The 26,294-nt window shown below is 42.5% G+C and overlaps 1 protein-coding gene across 2 annotated transcripts in view; it reads left to right on the top strand.

The window, feature by feature from the left end:
• The window catches only part of slc9a3r2.L (SLC9A3 regulator 2 L homeolog), a 92,076-nt gene that overhangs the window by 9,835 nt on the left and 55,947 nt on the right, over positions 1-26,294 (top strand). The window contains exons 1-3 of one of the 2 annotated variants that reach the window (XM_041576882.1): positions 779-1,163; positions 1,318-1,569; positions 11,383-11,622. In XM_041576882.1, coding sequence (XP_041432816.1) covers positions 1,017-1,163; positions 1,318-1,569; positions 11,383-11,622 — 639 coding nt within the window. In that variant the 5' untranslated portion in view covers positions 779-1,016. Of the gene's footprint in view, positions 1-778; positions 1,164-1,317; positions 1,570-11,382; positions 11,623-26,294 lie in introns of those variants that run through there. The other variant, XM_041576881.1, reaches the window with a different exon arrangement.

Genomic DNA, 26,294 nt, shown 5'->3' with positions numbered 1-26,294 from the left:
AGGAAATTCTGAAGGCGTCCCAGGTGCAGCTCTATTAATGTAGAAAGTGGGCAGCATGCAGCCCTTAAAATATTGATGCCCTAGGCCCAGGCCTTTGTTGCCTTGCCAAAAATCCTGGAAGCCTGTATAGAAAGATGAGTCAAATCAAGTGGATTTTATTGTCCTTTCAGCCATATACAGTAATACAGTACATAGTAGAAACAAAATAATGTTTCTCCAGAACCCATTGTGCTACACATAAGACCAGGGTCGGACTGGCCCGGCGGGAGACCGGGTAAAAACCCGGTGGGCCCCGGCCCTAATGGGCCCCCCGCGGGCCAGACCCCTCTGCCAATCTCCTGGGGCTTCCTAAAAAAATCAATATGCAGCGCCCACACATCACACTTCGCGCATGCAGGCTGCGCGGCCCCGGCTGTGCATGAGCGCCACTCCGTTGGGACAACCGCGCCACCATTATAGTGGGGCCAGGGGGTCTGGACAACTAGCCCGGTGGGCCCAAGGCCCCCCAGTCCGACCCTGCATAAGGCTATAAGAGGTTTTATCAAGTGAGGTTTTATCAAGTGTGTATATGAGTAATAAAAAGTAGAAATAACAATACATTTGTAGCCTTACAGAGCATTTGTTTTTATGATGGGGTCAGTGACCCCCATTTGAAAGCTGGAATCATAAGAAAGCAAATAATTCAAAAACTATAACAAAGAAAAACATGAAGGCGAATTAACAATTTGCTTAGAATTAGCCATTCTATAACATACTAAAAGTTAACACAAAGGTGAATTCCCACGTAGAAAGCTACACTAAGCCCAGTACAGTATATACAGTAGATAGAGTCCAGTGAGCAGTTTAATAGTCGGACCCTGAGTTCCAGTGTGAATTTATGGGAGACTCCAGCAGTTGTGCAGCTAATACAATATACAAAAAAATTATAATACACCCCATCACTAGACACACTAGAGCCTCAGCCAGAGCCCCCAAACTCTGGAAGATTCCATGTTGCAGAATCAGAGGGAGGTGCCATGAGAGCATCTTGCCTTTTTCCTTGTTTGCAAGTGAAATTGAATCCAGAGGAGGAGGAGGAGCTGAGAGCAACACGCAGAAGTCTGGCTGAGATCAACTCGGCGGCTCAGTTGAGTTTCAGGAGGAAGCCGGGCGCACGGACAGAGGAAAGCGCAGCGGAGAGCGCACAGCAGGGCGCACATAGAGAAGGCGCACACAGGGAAGGCGCACGGCTGGGCACAGGACAGCAGCTCTGCAGGGAACTAGAAGAGAAGCAGTTTGGCTCCTGCGGGGCTTCCTAATATGCCCCTGTCTCACTAGGTGACAGCCGAGAGCAGAGAAAAGTCCTCCCCGTGCGACACTATGGCCCAAGAGCGGCACCGACCCCGACTCTGCCACATCAAGAGGGGAGAGCAGGGCTACGGCTTCCACCTGCACGGAGAGAAGGGCAAGAGCGGCCAGTTCATCCGCAAGGTGGAACCCGGCTCCTCCGCTGAGGCTGCGGGACTGAAAGCTGGAGACCGAGTGCTGGAAGTCAACGGGGAGAACGTGGAGAAGGAGACGCATCACCAGGTAAACAAGACTCCTCATCACCGGGGACTCTGGTACCTGTGTGTCCTGCTCTCCTGTCCAACATGTGCTGCTTTCCTCTATGTCTGTCCCCTCACCTTCTATGTCTGTCCCCTCACCTTCTGTGTCTGTCCCCTCACCTTCTGTCTGTCCCCTCACCTTCTGTGTCTGTCCCCTCACCTTCTGTCTGTCCCCTCACCTTCTGTGTCTGTCCCCTCACCTTCTGTGTCAGTCCCCTCACCTGGTATTACTGAGACCCCCCTGTATGTACCCACCCGCCCCTTGAACTGGTATCGCTGAGACCCCCTCTATGTACCCAATATGTACCCAATCGCCCCCTGATTAGTTATCACTGCATTATCTGTATAAACCCATATGCCATGTGACCTGGTATCACTGAGTTCCCTGTAAGTACTTATTTATCCCCTGACTAAGTGTCACTGTGTTATCTGTATGTGCCCATCTGCCCCATCAGACCTAGTATCACTGAGTTATCTGTATGTACAATACCCATCTGCTCCTTGCCCTTGATATCCATGTATGTACGGAAATCAAGGGCAATTACAGTGTGATGAGTACCCACCTGCTGCCCCTCAACCTGAAAACAAGTTCCCTGGATGTACCTGCTTTCCCTAAGAACATTTTCTGCACTCTGTGTATAGACTGACACTGAGTAGTGAGTGACCTGTAAGTACTCTACTTATCTTCCACCGATTACAGGACCCTGTAAGTACTCTTTACTTCTTCTTCTACCTATTAGAGAATCCTGTAAGTACTCCACTTCTTCAACCTATAAGAGGACCCTGTAAGTACTCTACTTCTTCTTCTACCTATTAGAGAATCCTGTAAGTACTCTACTTCTTCTTCTACCAATTAGAGGACCCTGTAAGTACTCTACTTCTTCTTCTACCTATTAAAGAATCCTGTAAGTACTCTACTTCTTCTTCTACCTATTAAAGGAACCTGTAAATACTCTACTTCTTCTACCTATTAGAGGACCCTGTAAGTACTCTACTTCTTCTTCTACCTATTAGAGGACCCTGTAAGTACTCTACTTCTTCTACCTATTGGAGGACACTAAGTACTCCTTCTTCTACCTATTAGAGGACCCTGTAAGTATTCTACTTCTTCTTCTACCTATTGGAGGACCCTGTAAGTACTCTACTTCTTCTTCTTTTACATATTAGAGGACCCTGTAAGTACTATACTTCTTCTTCTACCTATTGACCTACCAGTGCTTGGTGTCCTGTATGACCTACCTTGCTGTGCCCTTACGTGGTATTAAGTGTCCTCTATGTCCTGCCCTGCTACCCAACCAGTAACACTGAGATGTCCTCTACCTATTACTCTCATGTCCTCACACCCTTTAACCAGGTAATATTGAGCTTTTCTCTACAAGTTGCCTTCACGTCTTTACACCCTTTAACTTAATGGCCCTTGCCAGTTAACATAGATGTTGTCTGCCTTATTCCCGCCCACCCCTCGCCAGGTAACACTTGCTCTTGTTCACACTTTCCCCATGGGATTCATACATGTGCTGAGTGATCCGTTTCAACTGCAGAAAAGGAAACTTTCGAGCACGTGATGCCACCAACGCTCCAGACTACAATTGCAAAGTGATTTTTAATGGTCAGATTTAATGGACCATTAAAAGTCACTTTGCAGTTTAAACCTGGTGCTGTGTTGTTCTCATGGTCTTGGATCAAGGAGGGTCCGGGTTTGATTCTTCTTTCACTTCCTTGGGATCTTTGATGTTTAAACTCCCTTTGTTTTCCAGTATGCTGACCATATGTATTTATGTTTCTACTCCATCTTCCCCCCAAACCTTCTGCCTATTTTTCATGAACCTCTTTGTGCGTTGTCTTCTTAATTGTACAAGACCAGTCAACCCTTGAGCAAGTTTTTATTAAGCATCTGTCATGATGTTGTAGCCGTCTTCCCACATAATCCAAGGTTCCCTACTCTGTCGTCTAATCTTTTTCTGCCTGGTACCAAGAAGGACCAGACTTTTCTTCTAATTAAATTTTGGGAATGATCTCCCTAACCCCCAAACCATTATATAATACCAGTAACATCACCCACCAGGACATAGTCTATCTTCTGAAACCTCCAGTGGTGTTTCACCCTTGCTCTGTGGTCAAACAATTGGCTAAAACTACAATAGGCCGAATTGGCCTCCAGGCTTGGCTACAGTGGAAAGACAGTAGATAGGCATTCAATCCCAATGTAAATGGCATTCAGGTTGATCTATGACGTGTATAAAGGACAACGAATAAACATTAACTGTACCATAATTTGTCTCGAACCACCTTAAATTCTTAAAGTGGTAGCTCACCTTGAAGTTAACTTTTGGTATGTTGTAGAATGGCTGATTCTAAGCAACTTTTCAATTGTTCTTCATTATTTCTTTGTTATAGTTTTTGAATTATTTGCCATCTTCTGACTCTTTCCAGCTCTCAAATGAGGGTCACTGACCGCATCATAAAAACACTACTCATTTATAGGTATTGCTACCTTTTTATTGCTCATCTTTCTATTCAGACTTCTCCTATTCATATTCCAGTATCTTATTCAAATCAATACGTGGCTGCTAGGGTAATTTGGACCCTAGCAGCCAGATTGCTATAATTGCAAACTGGAGAACTGCTGAATAAAAAGCTAAATAACTTAAAAAAAACCATAAATAATAAAAAATGAAAACTAATTGCAAATTGTCTCAGAATATGCCTTTCTACATGATACTATGGTATACCATTTGGTAGCCCCTATGTGTATTGTCCACCTACATTGAGGCTCTGTTTGACAGTGCACCTGGTTTTTCTACAGCCAAAACCTGCCTCCAAGCCTGGAATTCAAAAATAAGCACCTGCTTTGAGGCCACTGGGAGCAACATCCAAGGGGTTGGAGAGCAACATGTTACTCACAAGCTACTGGTTGGGGATCACTGTACTAAACGGTCATTTAAAGGTGAACAACCCCTATAATTTATGTCCCCAAACTATCAGCCACACAATGATTCCCTTTAATCATTGTATTTTAAAAATTGGCAGTAACAGGGTTACCATAACCCTACTCCGGCCAGGAATATGCTCCAGCACTTTGCTGCCATCTACAACTGCTTCTCTTTTGACTGGCTGGGACTGTGCATGTGCAGTATATAGTCTTGTGTGGATGTATATTACTGTACCATGCATGTGTGTGGTCACAGAAAAGAGAAAGAGTCATTAGGAAGTGGCTAAAAATGGTGGTGAGGTGCTTTTTGGAGCAGACCATGGTTCTTTTTTAAGGTAAGAGCTCTAGCCCAGGGAACAAGGTCAACGATTGTAATCATTGGGTGGTGCCTAAACAATAGGAACCACCCTGTGATTTTCATTTGTCTTGTCCTTTAAAATTAGGATGGGTGGCTTGTAGGTAGATATTGCTCTGTACATTGTCTGCATAGTCCTCACCTCCACTGTTTGTCATGGGAAAGAATACAGATTTTATGAGTGCCCTACTTTAGACATGACTGGCCTATATCCTTTCCCCTCTTGTAGGTTCAATGATCTATTAAAACCCGAGGCACTCTGTGTTCCCATATAGCATTGCTCCAGCCAGATAAAGTGTTTTCCCCAGCAGACACCACCTGGTTTTTGGGTGCCTGTCTCACAGCTGAGTTGGAACAGACTTCTTTATTATAACTTAATGAGGAATTTAATTTTAAAATTGCAAGCTAGGAGATAGAACCATATAATTATACTTGCCAATGCAAGTACAAATGTAACTAAACTCTTTTAGTATGTAATTAAATCAGTTTTTCCACCGACACTACGATTAATAAATATTGTTTTCATGCACTAACTTTTTTAATGACAGCGTCCCTTTAAAGGGCACCTATTATCAAAAAACATTTTCCCTGCCGGAGGTGCATGCTAAAAGATCCCATCCTCCTGTAGAGGGGAGACAATATTTATATTTTTTTTAAAAGGATGGTTCATCTTTAAGTTAACTTTTAGTATGTCATAGAATGGCTCATTTTAAGCAACTTTTCAATTGGTCTTTATTATTTATTTTTTATAGTTTTTAAATTATTTGTCTTCATCTTCTGAACCGTTCCGGTTTTCAAATGGGGGTCACTGACCCCATTGAAAAACAAATGCTCTTTAAGGCTACAAATGTATTCTTACTGCTACTTTTTATTATTCGTCTTTCAGGCCTCTCCTATTCATATTACAGTCTCTTATAGTGCATGGTTGCTAGGATAATTTGAACCCCAGCAACCAGACCGCTGAAACTGCAAACTGCAGAGCTGCTGAATAAAAAGCTCAATAACTCAAAAAACACAAATAATAAAAAATGAAAACCAACTACAAATTGTCTCCGAATATCACTCTCTACATCATAATAAAAGTTAATTCAATGGTGAACAACCCCTTTAAGGGAGGAACTCCACGATGCATTTGGTGCCAACATGTCGCCATGCGACGAAACACATGCGACATGTCGGCTGTTGTGAAGAAACGGGAAGTGAAGATCGCATGTAACAACTACATTCATTCGACAGTAGGATAAATGTAGTTCTTACATGCGATTCTTCTTCACTTCTTGTTTCTTCACAACATTCGACACTTCGCATGCGTTTTGTCGCATGGTGACATGTTGGCACAAAACGCATTGTGGAGTTCCTCCCTAAATCTCTCTGAGCACGAAACCACCCACACTGAGAGGGAGCTCCCATTTTGCAACTCTCGTTATGCACATGCATGTGATATCACACACATGCGTATAATGAGCAAGAAGAAATCGCTGATTATGTGCATGCATGTCACTAGACATGGCTGCCTGCACTGGTAGCTTCCTCCGTGGCTTAGTGAAGATTTTTTTGAAGATTCCTGCCCTTTAAAGCATCAATTTGTTTTCAGCATGACCCCAATGAACATGGCCTATTCTTATAATGAATAAATATCTGTGTTTTTTGTTAGTTTTTGCCCTAAACAAAAAAATTAAACTGCTTTCACTTTCTAACTTCCTGTTAAAGGACCAGTAACAGCAAAAAAAAAATTGTATGCTATGAAAAAAAGACACCAACACATATTAAACTTTAACATCGCAAGTCTTTATTAAGAAATAACTTCCTGAAACTCCGCTTGCGCTCCTCTTCAGAAAAGGCGTTCAGCGATCCATCGTGCGGCGCTCCATTTCTTCTCCCTGCCTTCCTTATAGGAGATAGCCAGGGAGGAGAAATTGAGCGCCGCACAATTGATCGTCGCCCTGTCGCCGATCTTTATCGTCTACTAGAAAATCATGTAAACATTAAATTAACCCAATAAGCTGATTTTGCTTCCAATAAGGATTAATTATATCTTAGTTGGGATCAAGTACAAGATATTGTTTTATTATTACAGAGAAAAAAGAAATCATTTTTAAAAATTTGGATTATTTGATTATGTCTGTCTGGATAATGGGTTTCTGGATAAGGGATTACATATCTATCCCTCTCTCTCTCTCTCTCTCTCTCTCTCTCTCTCTCTCTCTCTATATATATATATATATATATACTGTATTTATAAATATATACACACATATATCTTAGTAATGACAGTGCTGAACCTATTTCCTATTGTGCTTTTCCAATGCCTTGCTTATCTGCAGGCGCATTTCTCCATACCTATATTAAAATTACATTTCAGTCCCGAGGTGCCTGTGGTCTCATAGTGATTTATTTAAAAGCAGCAAAGCAGCTTGCGCGCTTCACTAAACAGAGCTTCGATTAGTCTGAAACACCTTCAGAGAAACACGTTGTCGGATTTTTTTTTCCCATTGTAATTGGTTGCCTGCCTGTCCCAGCAGCCCCTGCCCTGCGGTGTAATTAATAGATCGGCTGTAATAGCATCTGCGTCTGAATTTAATTAATGAACTGCCGCGGCGGAAATCAGGCCAGACAGCGGTGAATTAATAACAGTGCATTTTACTTGTGTACCTTCACAACAAATACATGTTCAGGCTTTCAAAGGGAAACTTGTTTGGGTGTTTTTGTTTATTTTTTAATTTTTTTTTGTGCCTGCCCCTGAGCCTTGCTAGAGATTTTCCCATAGACGTGAATTGTCCGACACTGTCAAGAAGAAGCCCCCTTTGCTCTGTTATTTAATTTAATGCAGTAAGAGAAAGAATTCTTACATTTGTGTTTGTTGAAAGAGCTTTTAAAATTTGGGACAAATGAATAATTGTAATAGAGCAGGGGGCTGTATAGAATTGAAAAGCAACCCTGGACAATAAAGGGCGACTATATGAATGGCAGCTTCTTAGACATGGGTGGCCTAGCGTTAAAGGGACTTACTTAGTACCTTCCATTTTTAATTGCAGTTTCCCAAAACTTAAATTGGCCTCAAGTTAACTTGTTGGTTGCATACAACATATTATATGACCACACCAGCAACAGATTTCAGTACAAGTATGGAACCTGTTATGCTGGGGTTTTCCGGATAACGGATCTTTCTGTAATTTGTATCATCGTACCTTACGTCTACTTGAAAATCATATAAACGTGAAATAAACCCAACAGGCTGGTTTTGCTTCCAATAAGGATTAATTATATCTTTGTTGGGATTAAGTACAAGCTACTGTTTTATTATTACAGTGAAAAAGGAAATCATTTTAAAAATTTCAGTTATTTGGATAAAATGGAGTCTATGGGAGACGGCCTTTCCGTAATTCAGAGCTTTCTGGAGAATGGGTTTCCGGATAACAGATCCCATACCTGTACCGGTAAACATTTGTTGTGAATGGGCTAATCATGGACATCTCTCGTCACCCTCTGCCATCTTTTTTTTTTGGTGGAAAGGGGTTACGAAAGCTGTGTAACATGGTGTCTGGCTCGGTGTTTGTCGCTGATCTCAGTGTCACATTGTGTTTTGTTCCCTCTCTGTTAGTGATCTGTGTGTCATTGTCTGTCTTAGCCATTGACACAACAACAAGGCAGAGCTGAATAAATTGGAAAAATCTACATTAGTTAAAGAATAATTCCAGTGTGTGTATTTATGTCAGTGATAGCTGGGATTAGCTTTGTGGGGGGTAAAGCAGCCCACGGCACAATCACAACCCATGAGAGTGTAGTCTCTTTCCGGCAATTTATTTTCACTTGCAACAAATAAACAAAATAAACAGTTTAACATAAAATCCTTGCAATTTAATGGGCTGCTAATTTGAGCTGGCCATAGAGGTCAAGATTTTTAAAAGCTCTTTTCGTTATCGTGAGACCAAGCTTATCTTGAAATGATCGTTTAAATGTACGATTTCTCCATCAACTAAAAAGACCACTTCAAGCGATGTTGTCTAGTTGGAGCCAGGAAAACTGAGGGGAGCTGCCTGCTTGGCCCTGCAAGCGATTGGACAATGGATACATTTCACTGTGGCCAATGAAAATTTTCTAACCTTGCCAATTCATTTTCTGAAGGATGAAAAATCATTAGATGAAGGATTGTTCAATTCCCATTAACCTCACGATAATTTGATTGCACTAAAATCGGTCATTCTTCAAATCTTTGCATCTATGGGGACCTTAACACAGATCAGTTGTCCTAAGTAACCAGGAGTAGGCCTGTCTACTAAACAGAGAAATATGAAGCAACACAAATTCCCAACCTTGTTGTGACAATATATATATATATATATATATATATATATATATATATATATATATATATATATATATATATATATATATATATATATACAGTATATATATACCACTTCTTCAGACCTGTTTCCACACTTCTCAGCCATATATGTTTCATACGTGTGGAAACAGGTCTAGAGAAGTTGCTGTACCCCCAGCCTTATTGGATCCATTATCCAGTGACTGACACATTTTTTAAGCAAGGCATGGAGCGTCTTTGACTTGTGTATTCACTTGTTGCCAGTTTTAAGTAGTCAGGGCCTAGAACCTAGAATGAGATACTGGTTATTCGTAAACCCGTTATCCATAAAGTTCTGAATTACGGGAAGGCCGTCTCCCATAGACTCCATTTGAACCAAATAATCAGATTTTTAAAAATGATTTCCTTTTTCTCTGTAATAATAAAACAGTAGCTTTCTACTTGATCCCAACTAATATATAATTAATCCTTATTGGAAGCAAATTGGGTTTGTTTAATTGATTTTTAGCAGACTTTAGCAGGTTTGTAGTACCAAATTACAGAAATACCCCATATTCTGAAAACTCCAGGTCCCAAACATTCTGGATAGCAGGTACCATACCTGTAATTAGAACATACTCAAGCCAATAAGGGCATCAAACAGGCTTGTTCTAGGCAACCATGATTTTCTGTTGCATCCCAATTGATTGCATGCTGACAGGGCAAGCGTCGGCAACAGGAATAAACTCCCAATCACTCTAATTAAGGGCAGGAGTTAAATTTTTGTCTTTCTTTTTACCCCCCACTCATAAACCTTGCACCTTCTGTACAGAAATACAGGTATGAGACCTGTTATCCAGAATGCTCGGGAGCCGGGATTTTCCGGATAACGATTCTCTCCATAATTTGGATCTTCATACTTTACTAAAAAAAATCACGTAAACATTAAATAAACCCAATAGGCTGGTTTTGCTTCCAGTAAGGATTAATTATATCTTAGTCGGGATCAAGTACAAGCTCCTGTTTTATTATCACACAGAAAAAGGAAATCATTTTATAATGTTTGGATTATTTGGATAAAATTATTTGGATAAAATCTTTTTGGATAACAGGTTTCTGGATAACGGATCCCATACCTGTATAGCCATTACTGCTGGAGGGTGTTGGGTCTACCTGCTAGCCTACCAATTCAGAATACAGGTATAGGATCCATTATCCAGACACCTGTTATCCAGAAAGAATCGAATTACGAGAAGGCCATCTCCTACTACAGACTCCATTTTAATTAAATAATTCACCTTTTTATTAATTGTTTCCTTTTTTCTCTGTACAAATTAAACAGTACCTGGCACTTGATCCCAACTAGGATATAATTAATCTTTATTAGAAGGAAAACAATCCTATTGGCTTTATTTAATGGTTAAATACATTTTAAGTAGCATTAAGTTATAGTGATTCAAATTACAAAAAGATCCATTATCCGGAAAACCCCAGGTCCCGAGAATTCTGGATAATAGGTTCCATACCTGTACCACAGACCCTTGACGTTTTCATTGGTTATGTGAGAAGGAGAAAACAGCTGTGCGTGAAACATTTTCCTGAACCTTTAACCACTTGCAGCTAAGGGAATTGAACCTGTACTGTGGGCCGCCTGCCCAATTAATGAAAAACAAAGAACAATGTTCCCTGAAAAAAATTTTCCACAAGAAACGGCCATTAATAGGTGGTATAAAGTAGCGGGGACCCCTGGGGAGTATAGTTCTGCGCACACAGCTCATGTAAACAATGGCACGCATTAAGCATGAACACACAATGTATTCCTCTGAGCTCAGGGGCTGCGGCTTGCATCCAGCCAAGGAAGATACCATCTCAAAAATAATTATGTAATTTGTAATTTATTCCAGTTATGTAATTTAAGTGTAACTCTGTAGGTTCTGTTTCATGAGAAGCTCCCGTTTTGAATCTTATTGGATCAGGCCAAAATGATTAAGTGGAGTCTGTCTAGAAGGTTTAAGGAAGCTGAACATTCCAAACACCTTAAATTGGGACAGTGTCATCATTAAACATTATACCAGAAGCTACAAGCTGTGTGTCATTTATTTACCATCCAGTACAGTTTGGTGTATATTTTGCACAGTGATACTTCCCCTTTAAGTGCTGCTCCATGAGTACCTGACTTTTGCTTTCTCTCTCTCCGTGGCAGGTGGTTCAGCGCATTAAGGCAATAGAAAATGAAACGCGGTTGCTGGTGGTGGACAGAGAAGCTGATGAACACCTGAAAAAATCCCCACCCAGGTCGCGTACTGAATCCCAACCCAACTCCAGCGCCCCCTCAACTCCGACTACAGGGAGCAACAACAACGGCGAAGTATGGAAGACGAAGGAGGACACGAGCCATGAAGATCAGCTGCACAATAACCACAGCACGGAGAATGGGAAGCAGGTAAGTGAATGGGCATTGCCATTTTGGTTCTCTAAACTACCTACAACTCCCAGCACCCTTACTAGATCACTGACTATTAGGGGTACACTTGAAGTTGTATAGTTTGGCTATCCCAGCAGCTATGGCACAACAATCAGATCATAAATGGGCTTATGTGTCTGGGGCCAAAACGCATTAAGTTCTTTTTATAAGTGCTATGAATACATTTTGACATGCATGTACCTCTAAAGAAGGCCCTTGGTTGTAGGGGCCGAAACGCGTTGGGTTCTTTTCATAAGTGCTATGAATACATTTTGACATGCATGTACCTCTAAAGAAGGCCCCCGGTTGTAGGGGCTGAAACACGTTGGGTTCTTTTCATAAGTGCTATGAATACATTTTGACATGCATGTACCTCTAAAGAAGGCCCTTGGGCCGAAACGCGTTGGGTTCTTTTCATAAGTGCTATGATTACATTTTGAGATGCATGTACCCCTGACGAAGGCCCATGGTTTTAGGGGTCGAAACGCGTTGGGTTCTTTTCATAAGTGCTACGAATACATTTTGACATGCATGTTCCCCTGACAAAGGCACCTTGTTGTAGCACCCAAACACGTTGGGTTATTTTCATAAATGCTACGAATACATTTTGGCATTCATGTATCCCTGACAAAGGCACCTGGTTGTAGGGCCGAAACGCGTTGGGTTCTTTTCATAAATGCTACGAATACATTTTGACATGCATGTTCCCCTGACAAAGGCGTCTGGTTGTAGGTTCCAAACGCGTTGGGTTCTTTTCATAAATGCTATGAATACATTTTGCCTATTTAAGTAGTGCCGTTTTTTGGAATTATTGTCAATATGAAGGCTTCCACCCTTATTGAGACTATTTTTGGTGCCATCCTAACAGCTGTATACTGTGTAGCTATAAGATCACAGCAGTACACAATCCAATTGATTGTCCTTGTAACTGAATCCTACGATTGCTTGGGAAGCTTTCTGGTTTGTTCAGGTTTGAGGGGGTAAAAGTGCACCCCTGTAGTACAGAGATCAAAACACACACATGGTCCCATGTGCAAGATCAGTCGCAGTGCTGTATATTTTGGCAAACCGTCATCATTTCAATTGACTTTGTTTACTTTTTTCATTGTTCTGAAATCATATAGCGGAACATCTGGCTAAAGGGGCCCCCATCACTCCCCCTACCCCCCTTTTAACCCTTTCCTGGGAACCAAATGTTTGTACCAATATTGTAGCTGCAGCCGCTCTCCTTCTCTGCTTTGGCATGTTGTTTGGAATATCCCAAGTGACCTGGAACTTTTTATTTTGCTGGAGTCTGTTTCCTCTCTTCCACCCGCCCGCCACCCCTTTTCCTGATTCACAGGACCACTTAGCCTCAGTCATGTTGTTAAGGGCTGTCTGCGGAGCTCTTTATTATTAAATACTGGGCCTGGGGCTGTAAAATGTTACAGTGACAAAAAGCAGATCTGGGGAGGTGTGGGGGCAATGTAAGAGCACGCGGCTGGATTTGCCTCAGCCCCAGATGATGTTTTAAAAAAGACCTTTACATTTATTTTTCTTGATTTTTTTCTCCTTTTGAGGTGTATTTTTCCTTTTTATGATTGATGGGTGTTTTGCCTCTATTATATTGCCCAAAAGGGCACCTGATTGAGGTGGCTGCAGTTATTCTGGAATTCTGGGAGGAGATATTGCATTGGGGGTAAAAAAACATTGCAAAAAAATGACTGTGATGCTGTTAGGGTGGTGGCACACAGGGTGATTAGTGGCCAAATGATTAATGTTTGCTACTGGGGGCAACCATTCCCCCTGAAATGACTTCCCTTGCCTTATAAGGAAACTTCGGGCGACTTCAGAAAACCAAAGCGAGGCATATGCCATTCCGTATGGTATTCACATTCCTGCCGGCAGGAAGGCATTTCGGGGAGATTAGTTTCCCGCAGTCCGTGGTGTAACTAGGGGGGGAGCAGGGGGTGCAATTGGGCCAGGGCCCGCACCCCCCCAGCAGTCACGCGCCCACTGCAGCGGCTGCATCACCGCACGGAAGAGGGTGGGGGGCGGGGCCCGGCTGCACGGCCCACACCAGGGCCCACCCCACCTAGTTCCGTCTCTGCCCGCAGTACTGAAGATTTATCGCTTGCCAACTTATCTCCCCGTGTGCCACCACCCTTACCCTAAGGGCGGTGACAGATGAGAAGATTCGGGGAGATTTATTCGTCCGGCGACAAATGGCCTCTTCTTCGGGCGACTAATCTCCCCGAACTGCCTCCCCGCCAGCTAGAATGTAAATCGCGGCCGGGATGGCACTCGGAGTGCTTCATTTTCTGAAGTTTCCTCAATAGGAGACTTTGGGCGACTTTGGAAAATTAAGCGATCTGAGTGCCATCCTGCCGGCAATTTAGATTCTAGCTGGCAGGGAGGCAGTTCGGGAGATTAGTCGCCCGAAGAAGAGGCGATTTGTCGCCGGGTGACCAAATCTCCCGAATCTTCTCTACCTTAAAACCGCACATGATACAGAAGATAAAGATGGCTGCAAAATTAACAGCTAGAGATTTCTAGAGAATCCCACCACACACAGCTCATAATCTGCCTGCTTTTTCCACTGCGGCTCCAAAATTGTGATGACCAACTAATCCTACACATGGATAATAGCAGATAAGGCCGACCAGTTGGTCTTGATCAGCCGGCAAATACACTGTTTCTTTCTGTTATACCCTAATCCCCCCTGCCTCCGTGGGGAACAGCATTACAGCTGTTTGTGGCTGCTGCGTCTGGATGTTTCTAAGCTGGCATCTCAGAAACGGGGGCGAGGGGTGGTTTGGAAGGTTCAAAAATCCATATATTGGTTTTTAAATTCAAATTTAATATGGGATTCTGCATTGTTATGCATTTGAACAGCAATCAGGCTGGTAGAGGCAATGATTTTGATTCGAAATGTAATTGGGGAGCTTTGACCAATGGGAAACAGTGACTGTGAAAATGTACCTACCAACTGTCAGATCTTTCCATAAGATATATATAAGAAAACACTCCTTAAAGGTGAACTAAAGCCTAAAAATAAATATGGCTGAATATGCTGTATTTTATATACTGAACTTATGGTACCAGCCAAGAGGTTCAGCAGCCCTATAATAGTAACAATTTAGGCCTCTATTAAGTTGTTAATAGGAGCTCCCCATCTTGGATCTTTTCAGGCCATCTTTTGAGTGTCAATGTCACTGCACATACTCAGTTTTCTCTGGGCTGCTGTTGAGATGTTGCATTGAGGGGCCATGGGAAAAGTAAAGTATTATAGAAGCTGATGCTACAGGACTGATTATTAAATTGCATCTGTTTTAATTGCTAGTGAATAAAGTACCCCCTCTTGTAAAATATAAGGATAGTATAAGTTACCGAGGAGTTTCATGACCATATCAAAGCATGAGGCCGAAGGCTGAGTGTTTTTATACAGGTCATGGAACTCCTAATTGACTTCTAATATCCTCATATTTTGCAACAGGGGGTAATTTATTTAGTATTTATAGTTTCAGGGAGTAATGGGACACAAATGACATCACTAAGCTCCATTTACAACCGATGACATCACTAAGCACAGTTTAAAAGGATATAATACACAAAAGCCATGAATATCCTGTAAATTATATCCTTATAAACCCTGAGTTCTAATGTTATCAGTTATAAATGCTGAGTTCTGATGTAATTTTTTGTCACATGACTCACTGAAATTTGTGTATTATAATAAATAAAGTACCCCCAGTTGCAAAATATGAGGATATTAGAAGTTACCCTGGAGTTCCATGACCTGTATAAAAGCACTTGGCCTTCGGCCTCGTGTTTTTATAAGGTCAGGAAACTCCTCGGTAACTTATAATATCCTTATATTTTACAAGAGGGGGTACTTTGTTTACTATATAATTTACAGGATATTCGTGGCTCTTGTGTATTATATATAAATATTATATATTATTAGTCAGTGCCTAAGCTCAGGTAAGTGACAGCAGGCCAGAGCATCTGCTATGAAGAATGGAAGCTACTGGTGACAGAGGCTCACCCTTTCCCTGCTAAAGAAGCCCAAAACATATAGGCCGAATTTCTGGTTTAATAACTGGAATTTCGACTCCTCTAGTACAGAGAGAGCTGTTTGACGTGGCCCCTCCTTGCCCAAAAATGTTTGGGGGATGCATTGGGGCATCGGTGGCAGAATTACCCCCTGTGAAGAATTCCAAAACATACAGTAATGAGTAGCATTGCCATGTTAAAAGTTAGTTCTCCTTTAAAGCAGATATGGTGGAGAGAGGCAAATCACCCCTTTAAAAAATGCAGTTCTTCGGGGGATGACTCGATGGGGGAACCCGGCAGGGGACCTAGAGGGGGGCCCTGCAGCAGCAGCCCCGGTGGGCCCTGGGCCCCCAGTCTGACCCTGTATGTGCCACAACCCCCAGCAGTCAGGCGTCTTCCATTATGAATAATACATGGTACAGAGGGTTAATATTGTGTAGAAGGGATTGTGCCAAGTACTGACAAGTTGGTACCAGGTTTGGCAATGGCAGAGAAGCCGGGACATAAATCCCCCTTGTGAAGATGATGGGTTCCTTCCTCCCTTGAGCAGAAGCTGGGAATAGCACATCACTGAGGACATAATTAAATTGATATACAGCTTTCCTGCCATGGTATCAGCAGCGAGGAAGTGCATCAGGGCCGGCCAGTATATCAGTGTAATTGAGTTACAGTAGAACAGACACTTGCACTGCACTTGTGTCAGGAATCTGTTAGGGACACGTCTTATTTCTCTGCCTCAGTCTCTTTAAAGGGATTGTTCACATTCCAAACACTTTTTTTCAGTTTAATTGTTTTCACATTATTCCCCAGAAATAAAGACTTTTTTTCCAATTACTTTACATTTTTTATTTTTACAGTTTTTTCCAAATCTAAGTGTAAAGTTGAATGTCCCTGTCTCTGGTGTTGGCAGCTCAGTAATTCAGGTGCAGATTCTGAACGGTTACAATTTTGCAACATTTAGTTGATACATTTCTCAGAGGTATCTGTGGAGTAGCAATTATTGTATCAATTCTAAGGGTAGGGGCAGATCGCCTGGCGACTAATCACCTCTTCTGCGGGGCGACTAATCTCCCCGAACGGCTTTCTTCCTGCCTTTCGCCTGCTTGAATGAGAAAACGCCAGCGCAATGCACTCACGACGCTTCGATTTCTGAAATCGCCCGAAGTTTCCTTGTAAGGAAATGAAACTCAGAGATTCTGCTCAGCAGGGACAAAGATAATAAATGTATCAACTAAAGGTATCAATTTAGAACAGTTTACAGGGTCAGCGACCCCCCCCCCTCCCAGAGCTGCTTTAGAAGGTGAAAATCACATTTTACTCTTGAAAAAAAGTAGAAAATAGAAAGTAATTGGAAAAAGTGTTTATTTCTGGTGATCTATCTGAAACCAACTGAACTGAAAGTGTACCTGGTCGGTATTTTACCTGCCTGGCCAGTAAAAATTATGCTTGATGCCAATGTTAATAGGAAAAAATGGCAAGAATATAGGAAGGCCGGTATTTTTTTCCAGAAAAGGTGGCAACCCTAATGACCAGTGGGCTAAAAGGGGGAGTGCCCCCTAACTTAGTAGTACAGGGCCCTATGATTAATGATGGTGGCACTGACTCTTGTCTTCAGTCCTACAAAGGATGTCAATATAAAACTCAGAGCATCTCTTGATAGCTGGAGGAATCAGGGAGTTGTAACTCAGCAATAATAGGGCCACAGACTGGGCAACACTGGTATCAAGTATTACTGTTACTTACCTTACTTTTGCAATGATGTCCTACTGTCTCTAACTTATTGTAACCGTCTTTCCCTGCTGTCGCCATCTTACCATTGTGTCCTAAAGTCACCATCTTGCCCTGCTGTAGCCATATTGCTTTGCTATATCTGATATCCGCCACCTTCTCTGCAACTGCTGCCCTTGTCCTCTTTGCACCCCCCTTACAACTATTCTTTATCTAGGCAGCCATTCCCTGGGTGATAAGACTTGTCCAACATATGCACAACATAAGGCTTACTTTTATATTTGGATCAAGCACATCTGTTTGTTTTTTTTGTCCTTTTAAAAGAAATCTGACTCTTAAATGCACGTGTGTTCGTTATGATGTGCTCTTATCTCTTATGGCAGCATGCATCTAGAGTTTAACTTGTGCCCAGCGGCACCAAACTTCCTGAGATCTATGGGACAAGGATTTTCTCTGCCTGAATTATGTTCAGAGCCCTGTACACTGTTGGTAGGTATATATATAATACACAAGAGCCAGAAATAGCCTGTAGATTATATAGTGAATAAAGTACCCCCTCTTGTAAAATATAAGGATATTATGACATCAGAACTCACCATTTATAAGGATATAATTTACAAGATATTCATAACTTTTGTGTATTATATAAGCCATTAATCTCATGTAAATGATATCCTTATAAACGGTGAGTTCTGATGTCATCAGTTATAAACGGTGAGTTCTGATGTCATTTCTGTCACATGACTCACTGAAACTTGTGTATTATAGTAAATAAAGTACCCCCAGTTGCAAAATATGAGGATATTAGAAGTGGTGCTCAGTGATGTCATCGGTTATAATCGGAGCTTAATGATGTCACAAGACTCACTGAAACTTTGGCCTTGTGTTTTTATATATATATATATATATATATATAAAAATTATAAGTAAGGCGGCACAGTGGTTAGCTTTGCTGCCATAAAACACCAGGGGGTCTTAGGTTCAATTCCATCCAGGGCACAAGGAAGACTATGTTCTTCCCACACTCCAATAAAATACAGGCTCCTGATAAAATTGACCTTAGGGTTGTATGAATGTTATAGGGACCTTAGATTGTAAGCTCCACTGGTTCACGGAGTAATATGAGGGGGCTATATAAATACAGGGTAATAATTGCATTAGTTCTTCCCTACAGTGGTTATTTTATTGTAGCATTAGCACTGGGTTAATTGGCTTTAGCAACTCTACAACAAACACAAAAAAAACCCCTTTCCCTGCCCTCCCCTGTGACTCTCCGTCTGCTCCAGTGGTTTGTGTCTTGATTTGGTGCCTGTCTCTGGAGTTTATTCTCTCTCACATAGTGTCTCTCCCGGGGAGAATTTCCTGGAATTACTGTTGCCAGAATCCTCTGCTTTTTTTCCCCAAAAGATGTCTCTCATTAATCTCCAGGCTGTTTGTCCCTACCCGGCGATACCTTATCTCCAACAGGAAAGAAAAGGGTAGGAGACATCAGAGACCTTGTAGAAAACATCTCATTGAGTTATTTCTGTTTGCAAGGAGAAATAAACCTTAAATGTACTCTTTTTTTTTTTAAGCACATTACCTTACAGAATATCCAACACTTAGGGGGTACGGTAGGGTTAACTGAGATCTCTGAATCAGGGGATATAGCATCTGCTGTACAAAGCACATTTTATTCACTTTCATTTTTTATATGGTGTTATGTAATAATAAGAGCATCAAGCCAAGTGATGGCATCCCTATATTAATTATAACCCCTTGCCTTTGATCTTGCTGCGTGCTGACAGACAACATGCGGCGTGGCATTGATCAAAGCGTAAGCCAGAAGCGTGCATTCTGCAGCATCAGCAGTCGGGTCGCTGACAGGTGCCATTGTACTTTTTATGATCTACAGTAGGTTAAAGATTTATATACATGGAGTCCTTGAGTTACATACAACCGACTTACATACAACTCATACTTACATACGGAGGCTATTACAGTAACATACTGTGATTTACTTGGCCTTTATTAGCATTTAGCTTTAATAAACCACCTGCCCCGATCCCCTCGGGCATGTGTTGTCTACTGCAGAGCACAGAAAGGTAAAAATAAATATGTACAGAAAGGTAAAAATAAATACTATCTTACGACAGACATCTGTTTTGTTGCATTTAATAAGTAAATTAATATTTTCAACTTACATACAAATTCAATTTAAGAACAAACATACAGACCCTATCTCGTACGTAACTTGGGGACTTCCGGTATAATATTATTATTATCAGGAATAAAGCACCAACATATTCTGCAGCTCTGTACAATAAATGGGTGCATATTGAACATACAGATAACATAGGAGAAACAACCAGTAACCTATAAAAGAGATTGAGAGCCCTGTCCAGAAAGCGTACATAGTACAGTGATCGAACCCCCCACCCTACCCTAACCCAGGGTCGGACTGGGTCGGCAGGACACCGGGGAAAAATCCGGTGGGCTCCCCGCGCTCGTGGGCCCCGCTGGACCAGATCCGCACCCTGTGGCTCCTCTTCTTGCCACGAATGGCTTGAAGAAGGGCCCGGGGCCGAAGAACACAGTGTGTACGTGCACACTCGCTTACGCACACTCGCAGCAGAGCAAAGCAGTGTGGGGCCCTCGGGTCCGACCCTGCCCTAACGAGTCTTATCACATGCCTTGGCGCTCATTTATTTACCAATACCCAACCTGCCCCCTTCTCAGAAGTTATTGGTTGACTGCAAGTATATAAACAAGTGCGTCTTGTCAGTAGTGGGGTTTAGATGGCGAATTGATTTCAGGGAGCTGAAGTGGGTGAATATGGCCTGCTACCCGCCAGGGTCGGACTGGGGGGCCCAACGGGGCTACTGCCCAAGGGCCCCCCCGCATGCCGGTGTGTGCGCCGTATGTGTGCGCATGTGCGCGGTGCCGTGTTTATATGCATGCAAGCGGCTCCTCGGTTGTGCGCTTGGAGTGCGCACAAAGTTTTTTTTTTGCCGCAACCTTTTAAAGGTGTCTGTGAGCAAAAGTAAAAAATTGTAAGGATCAACATTTTGCAACCTGCTGTTTGTCCAATCAGATCAAGGGATAGGGCATTTGTGAATTTGTCAGCATTTTTTTCAAATCTGGAAAACTCAAGTAGAAAAAAAAAATGTTCAGTATTGTTTCAAATCCTTTCCCACTTGCATTTTTCATGAAGATATGGCACTAGGGTCTTATCTTCAATTCAGGCCAGGGGATTATCCACAAGCAGCATCGGACTGGGGGGGGTCCGGGGCCCACTTGGGCTGCCACATCAGGGGCCCCATATACCCCTGGGGCCCCCTGCCTCAGTCCTGGAGTCCTGCTTACATGGCGCCACACTCCATCTTCCCATACTAGTACCTGTTCTCTTATGGCTGTGATTGGGGAGAGGTAAGGGAGAGCAGCAATTGGGTGGCCAAAGGTTTTGTTCCTGGTGTCCCGCCGGTCTATTCCGACCCTGTCTGAAAGGAGTTTCTATGTTCTTCCCATATATCTTCCAATGGGTACTCTAATATTCCCACACACTCTTGTTTAAGGTTCTTTGGCTCCTGATTGAACTGACTATAGCATACCTGCCAACATTTTTGAAATAGAAAGACGGACAACAATTTTTGTGTCCACACACCCTAATTACCATGTTACAAAATTTGGCAGGCAACGAAAGTTTGAACACGTTTCTACGGTTTTTAATGTTTATTACAGTTTTTCTAATGAACCTGAATTGCCCTTTAAGCTGTAAGTCGCAGTTTCCCCAAGAGACCTGCTTATCTTAAATTGGTACAATTGTTTCTTTGCTCATCTTAAATTGTTACAAAAGTATCTATAAGTGCACCTGCCACGTATTCTGGGCTCTCTGCCAAAAGCCAATTAAGATTTGTATCTTTTTCTGGCTGTTCAGTGAAGAAGTTCAAAGAGAAAGTCGGGACATTTCAGTAACAAGCCGGGACTGCGGGCTGAGCTGTCAAAATCGAGACTGTCCTGTGAAAAACAGGACAGTTGGGAGGTATGCTATAGTGTGTGTGTCCGAACGTGAAAGGGATTAAGTAGGGGTTAGATTGTAAGCTCCACTGGGGCAGGGACTGGTGTGTATTCTCTGTAGAGTGCTGCAGAATAGGTCGTCCCACATAAATAAAGTATATGCAAAGATTTGGTCCCTGGTATTTATAAGTGACAACTGAATATATCTAGCAATTATTCTATATTAGATATATCAGCGGGGAGAGATGTAGGGCAAGTGTCTGACTCATATTATTTACCCCATCACTGTTCTTTACCTGCTAATTGGCAGTACCATGAATTGCTCTAACCTCCTGCAAAAGGCTGGCAGCTGGGAAGCCCAAACTGCAAGGCATTTCCTTGTACAAATCAAAGCTCTCCTGCTTGGATAATTATAGCTGTAACCTAGGCTAATTGCGTAGCTCAGCGAATAACCAGACTGTCATCAATTACAGGGATTTCCTACAAATACAACTAAACTACATGTCCCAGCATTCCTAGCAGGATGCAACTATACTTTGTGTATTTTTTTTTTATCTCGAGCCTGGAACAGAGAAGTGTGAAGGCCTTAGTGAATCCAAAAGTGCAGGGAAAACAAGGTCAGGCCGTGTGGAAACCTCTCCTGCCAATTATTTTTCCCACAGCCAAAGGGACATTTGTTCTCCAGCAGAAAGGTTCTGGCTCCAGCGTCAACGCACCTCATTTAGGGAAAAGCAAATGTTCTTGTTTATGGTTAGGAGAATATGGATCCACAGGGAACAATGTTTAATTCTGCATATGACACAGATTTCAGGCTGCAAGTTCATGGGGTAGGGGGTATCAGTGGAAATGAGAACAGTAAATGAGAGATACAAAGGCTCCGTTATGAATATAGCCCAGTGTGCTTAAAGGAAAGCTTTATCAGAAAGGTCTATATAAATGCACCAGTAAAACCCTCAAAGTAATGCTGCTTTGAGTCCTCTGTCAAAAGAAACACAGCATTTCTTTCCTTCTATTGTGTACTCATGGGCTTCTGTATCAGACTTCCTGTTTGCAGCTTAAACCTCCAGGGCTAGGGCTTGAGCATGCTCAGTTTGCTCCTCTTCAGGCAAGAAATGACGTCACACCAAGCTAATATGGCAGCTGCTATCCTAAACAAATGGAGAGCTTCTAGAGCTTTTTATCAGGTATGGTAAAACATTCTACAGAATAAATATAGCATTCTAGCTTGCACTATTGCAGCTAATCTATTGGCAATAAAATGCCTCCGTAGCTTTCCTTCTCCTTCAAGTGCAATTTTCACATATAAACGGCCATGTATTGTACCCACAATATAGCACTTTCCCCCAGAATTCCAGGCGCACAGCTGCTTCCAACCCCCCCCCCCCGGTGCAGTTGCCATGACGTTCATGAATGAGCTTCACAGTGCAAGAGTTCAGATTTTAATATTTTTATTAAATCTTATATACATACATGGTACCTATTATCCAGAATGCTTGGGATCTGGGGTCATCCGGATATAGGATCTTTTGATAATTTGGATCTCCATACTTAAAGTATACTAAAAAATCATGAAAACATGAAATAAACCCAAATAGGCTGGTTTTTCCTCCATTTTGGATTACTTAAATCTTAGTTGGGATCAAGTGTAAGGTTCTGTTTTATTCTAAGAGAGGGGAAAAAGTTGAATTATTATATTAAAATGCAGTCTATGAGATGTGGCTTTCCTGTAATTTGGAGCTCTCTGGTTAATGGGTTCCCGGATAATGGATCCCATTACTGTACTGGAATCAGTCCCAAGCCAGTGTCTTTCAGCTGGTGATTTCAACTTGAGGAGAACTGACCCACCCTATCACCAATAGGATCCACAAGCAGAGCTGGGCCAAGCCAGCAGGGTGCACCAGGCAACCAGGTACATGCCCAGAGCCCCCAACTGTTGCACCCTAGTCACATGTCTCTTCTGCCTACCCCTAGTTCTGGCCCTGTCCACAGGACATCATAATTACTGGAGGTTTTTGGGCTGAGACACTATACTATAGTGTGCGTTTTCTGACCACCAGTAGCGATGTGATGTTTACACTATAGTGTTTTAGGCCAAGAACCTCCAGTAACTATGATGTCCTGCGGTTCCTATTGGTGATAGGGTGGGTCAGTTCTTCTCAAACTGAAATCACCCCATATGCCATGAGCCAAAGAGGTGTGATACACCCCAAAATTAGCATTTTTACTGTAAAAGGAATTACAAAGGGTGCGTTGCTAGCAGTCTACAAAGGCTTAACCTGGAAGCCACCAGGGTTGGCCCATCTCATGCCACACTTAGCCCTTAAATTCTTGTCTCGTCTGCTCCGTTCATTGTTTATGTTCTGTATGGAGTTCTAAATGGGATCAAGCAGCCGTGGTTCTCTGTTCAGCCCAGGATAGGGTGGTGCACCTTGGCTTTTGCTGTGATAATTATCCGGGGAGGGAAGACATCCTTGTTGGCCATCACCCAAAGCCGTAACAAAACTGGCTCCGCTCCAGGCCCCAAGATCTTTATCCTCAATCTTCCTCAACTGCGGACCATTGTGAGAGTGGGAATGTGGCCTGTGAAAGGATCAGTGTGTCGTAACAGAGATGTGGTACAATGGAAGGGAGCTTAATACCTATTATATGGAACCTTTCAGTAATCCTGAGAGGAATGTCTGATGTATTCCATACTTGTCATCCACACACCATATGTTTATCTAACCCATTGTATCGTGTTTATCTTTTATCCTGGCGTTAATGAACAATCAACAAATCATATTGCCTTAGGCTGGGACTACACGATGCGTCTTCTTGAGATCCGACGCGCTGAGAGGAAGCACATGCGAGGAGACAGATGCGGCGAATAAATGGTAAGTAATAGAAATGTCGCACCTTGTTGATGCATGCATCCAACGCGACTGTCGGGTGAAGACGCAAAGTGCAGCGTTTGCATCCGACACATCGACAAGGTCCTACATTCTATTACTTACTTTATATTTGCTGCATCCATCTCCTTGCATGTGCTTCCGCTCAGTGCGTCGAATCTCAAGAAGAGTGTAGTTCCAGCCATGCGCTAAAGATATGCAACAACGTCCAGCTGTGTAAACTGGGTTAAAGGAACAGTAACACCAAAAAATAAAATTGCTTTAAAGGACAAGAAAATCCATTCCCTTTAGGCTGCAACGTCACTCTCTCTTGTGCACTGGTCTCAACACTCAGCTCCCATCCTGCTCTTGCTGCCGATCTTAAAGGTGCATGCACCTCTACACTGATAGGCTCTAATGCGCATGAGCCTAGTCTTGGTCTTTCTCAGATCCCGCTGGCTTATGGGTTGTTTGCAAGAAGAAGTTTCTTCGAATTTTAGTCCCCCAATTCCAATGTAAATTTGCACGTGAGATTTATCACACTTCGAAAAAAAAACAGTTCTAATTCGAATATTCACACACCTAAAACCTGCCGAGTTCATTTGAGGTTTTTTTTTTTGGAGGAAAAATTAGATTTGAATACTATTCACATTTTTGGGTTGGGACGATTCGATCGAATATTAGACTTTCAAATTTTTTCTTAAATAACCTCCCAGTTGAATTGTGAGTATATTAGAATTTATAAGAGGAAAAAAAACAAATTCACATGAATTTGAAATTCAAACGTTGATAAATGGGCCTCCCCGTGTTACACAGACTTTCCTATAATGTACTGTTGCAGTACATTGGTAAAAGTTATACGTCTGCTTTAGAAACACTACAATAGTTTATATAAACAAGCTGCTGTGTATCCATGGGGGCAGCCATTCAAGCTAAATAAGGAGAAAAGGCACAGTATACACAGCAGATAATAGATAAGCTCTGTAATAGAATACAATGGGATTCTGCATCTGTTATATGCTATGTAAAGGTGGCCATACACGGATAGATCCGCTCGTTTGGCGATGTCGCCAAACGAGCGGATCTCCCTCCGATATGCCCACCTTGAGGTGGGCAATATCGGGCTGATCCGATCGTGGGCCCTAGGGCCCAACGATCGGATCCTAGCGTTCGCCAAACGGGCGGTCGGATCGCGGGACCGCATCAACTAACAGATGCGGCCGCGATCCGACGGGATTTTTAATCCCATCCGATCGAGATCTGGCCGACTTTCGGCCAGATCTCTATCGGGGAAGCCCGTCGGGGGCCCCCATACACGGGCCAATAAGCTGCCGACACGGTCTGTCGGCAGCTTTTATCGGCCCGTGTATGGCCACCTTAACCTGTGCTTTGAATGGCTGCCCCCATGGCTAAACAACAGCTTGTTTATATAAACTATAGTGGTGTTTTTAAAGCAAACGCACCAATTGTACCAGTGCAGGGTAACAGTATATTAAATGTTAATTACTTAAAAACAATTAAAGTTTTTGGTGTTACTGTTCCTTTTAGGGCAGAGACACATGCAAAGATGCGTGGAGATTTAGTCGCCTGGCGACAAATTGCCTCTTCTTCGGGCGACTAATCTCCCCGAACTGCCTTCCAACCGGCTAGAATGTAAATCGCCGGCGGGATGGCACTTGGAGCCCTTCGTTTTCCGAAGTCGCACAAATTTGCCTGATGAAACTTCGGGAAAATAAAGCGATCCAAGTGGCATCCTGCTGGCGATTTAAATTCTAGCCTGCAGGAAGGCATTTGAGGGAGATAAGTTGCCCGAAGAAGAAGCGATTTCTCGCTTGGCGACTAATATCCCGAAATAGCAGCGTTTGTCCCTGCCCTAGACTCCTGAGCAAAACCTCAATGATAGCGTATACTGTAGGTCAGAATTGCCAGCCAAACAGTACTTAAAGCTGTCGCTCATGAGAGGCAGTTTTTTTTTTATCATAATCTGTGTTTTATTTAAATATATATAGATATGTATAAGGAGAC

Source organism: Xenopus laevis, chromosome 9_10L, assembly GCF_017654675.1.
Source record: "Xenopus laevis strain J_2021 chromosome 9_10L, Xenopus_laevis_v10.1, whole genome shotgun sequence".
Lineage (NCBI taxonomy): Eukaryota > Metazoa > Chordata > Amphibia > Anura > Pipidae > Xenopus > Xenopus laevis.
This window is presented reverse-complemented; position numbering and strand designations above follow the sequence as displayed.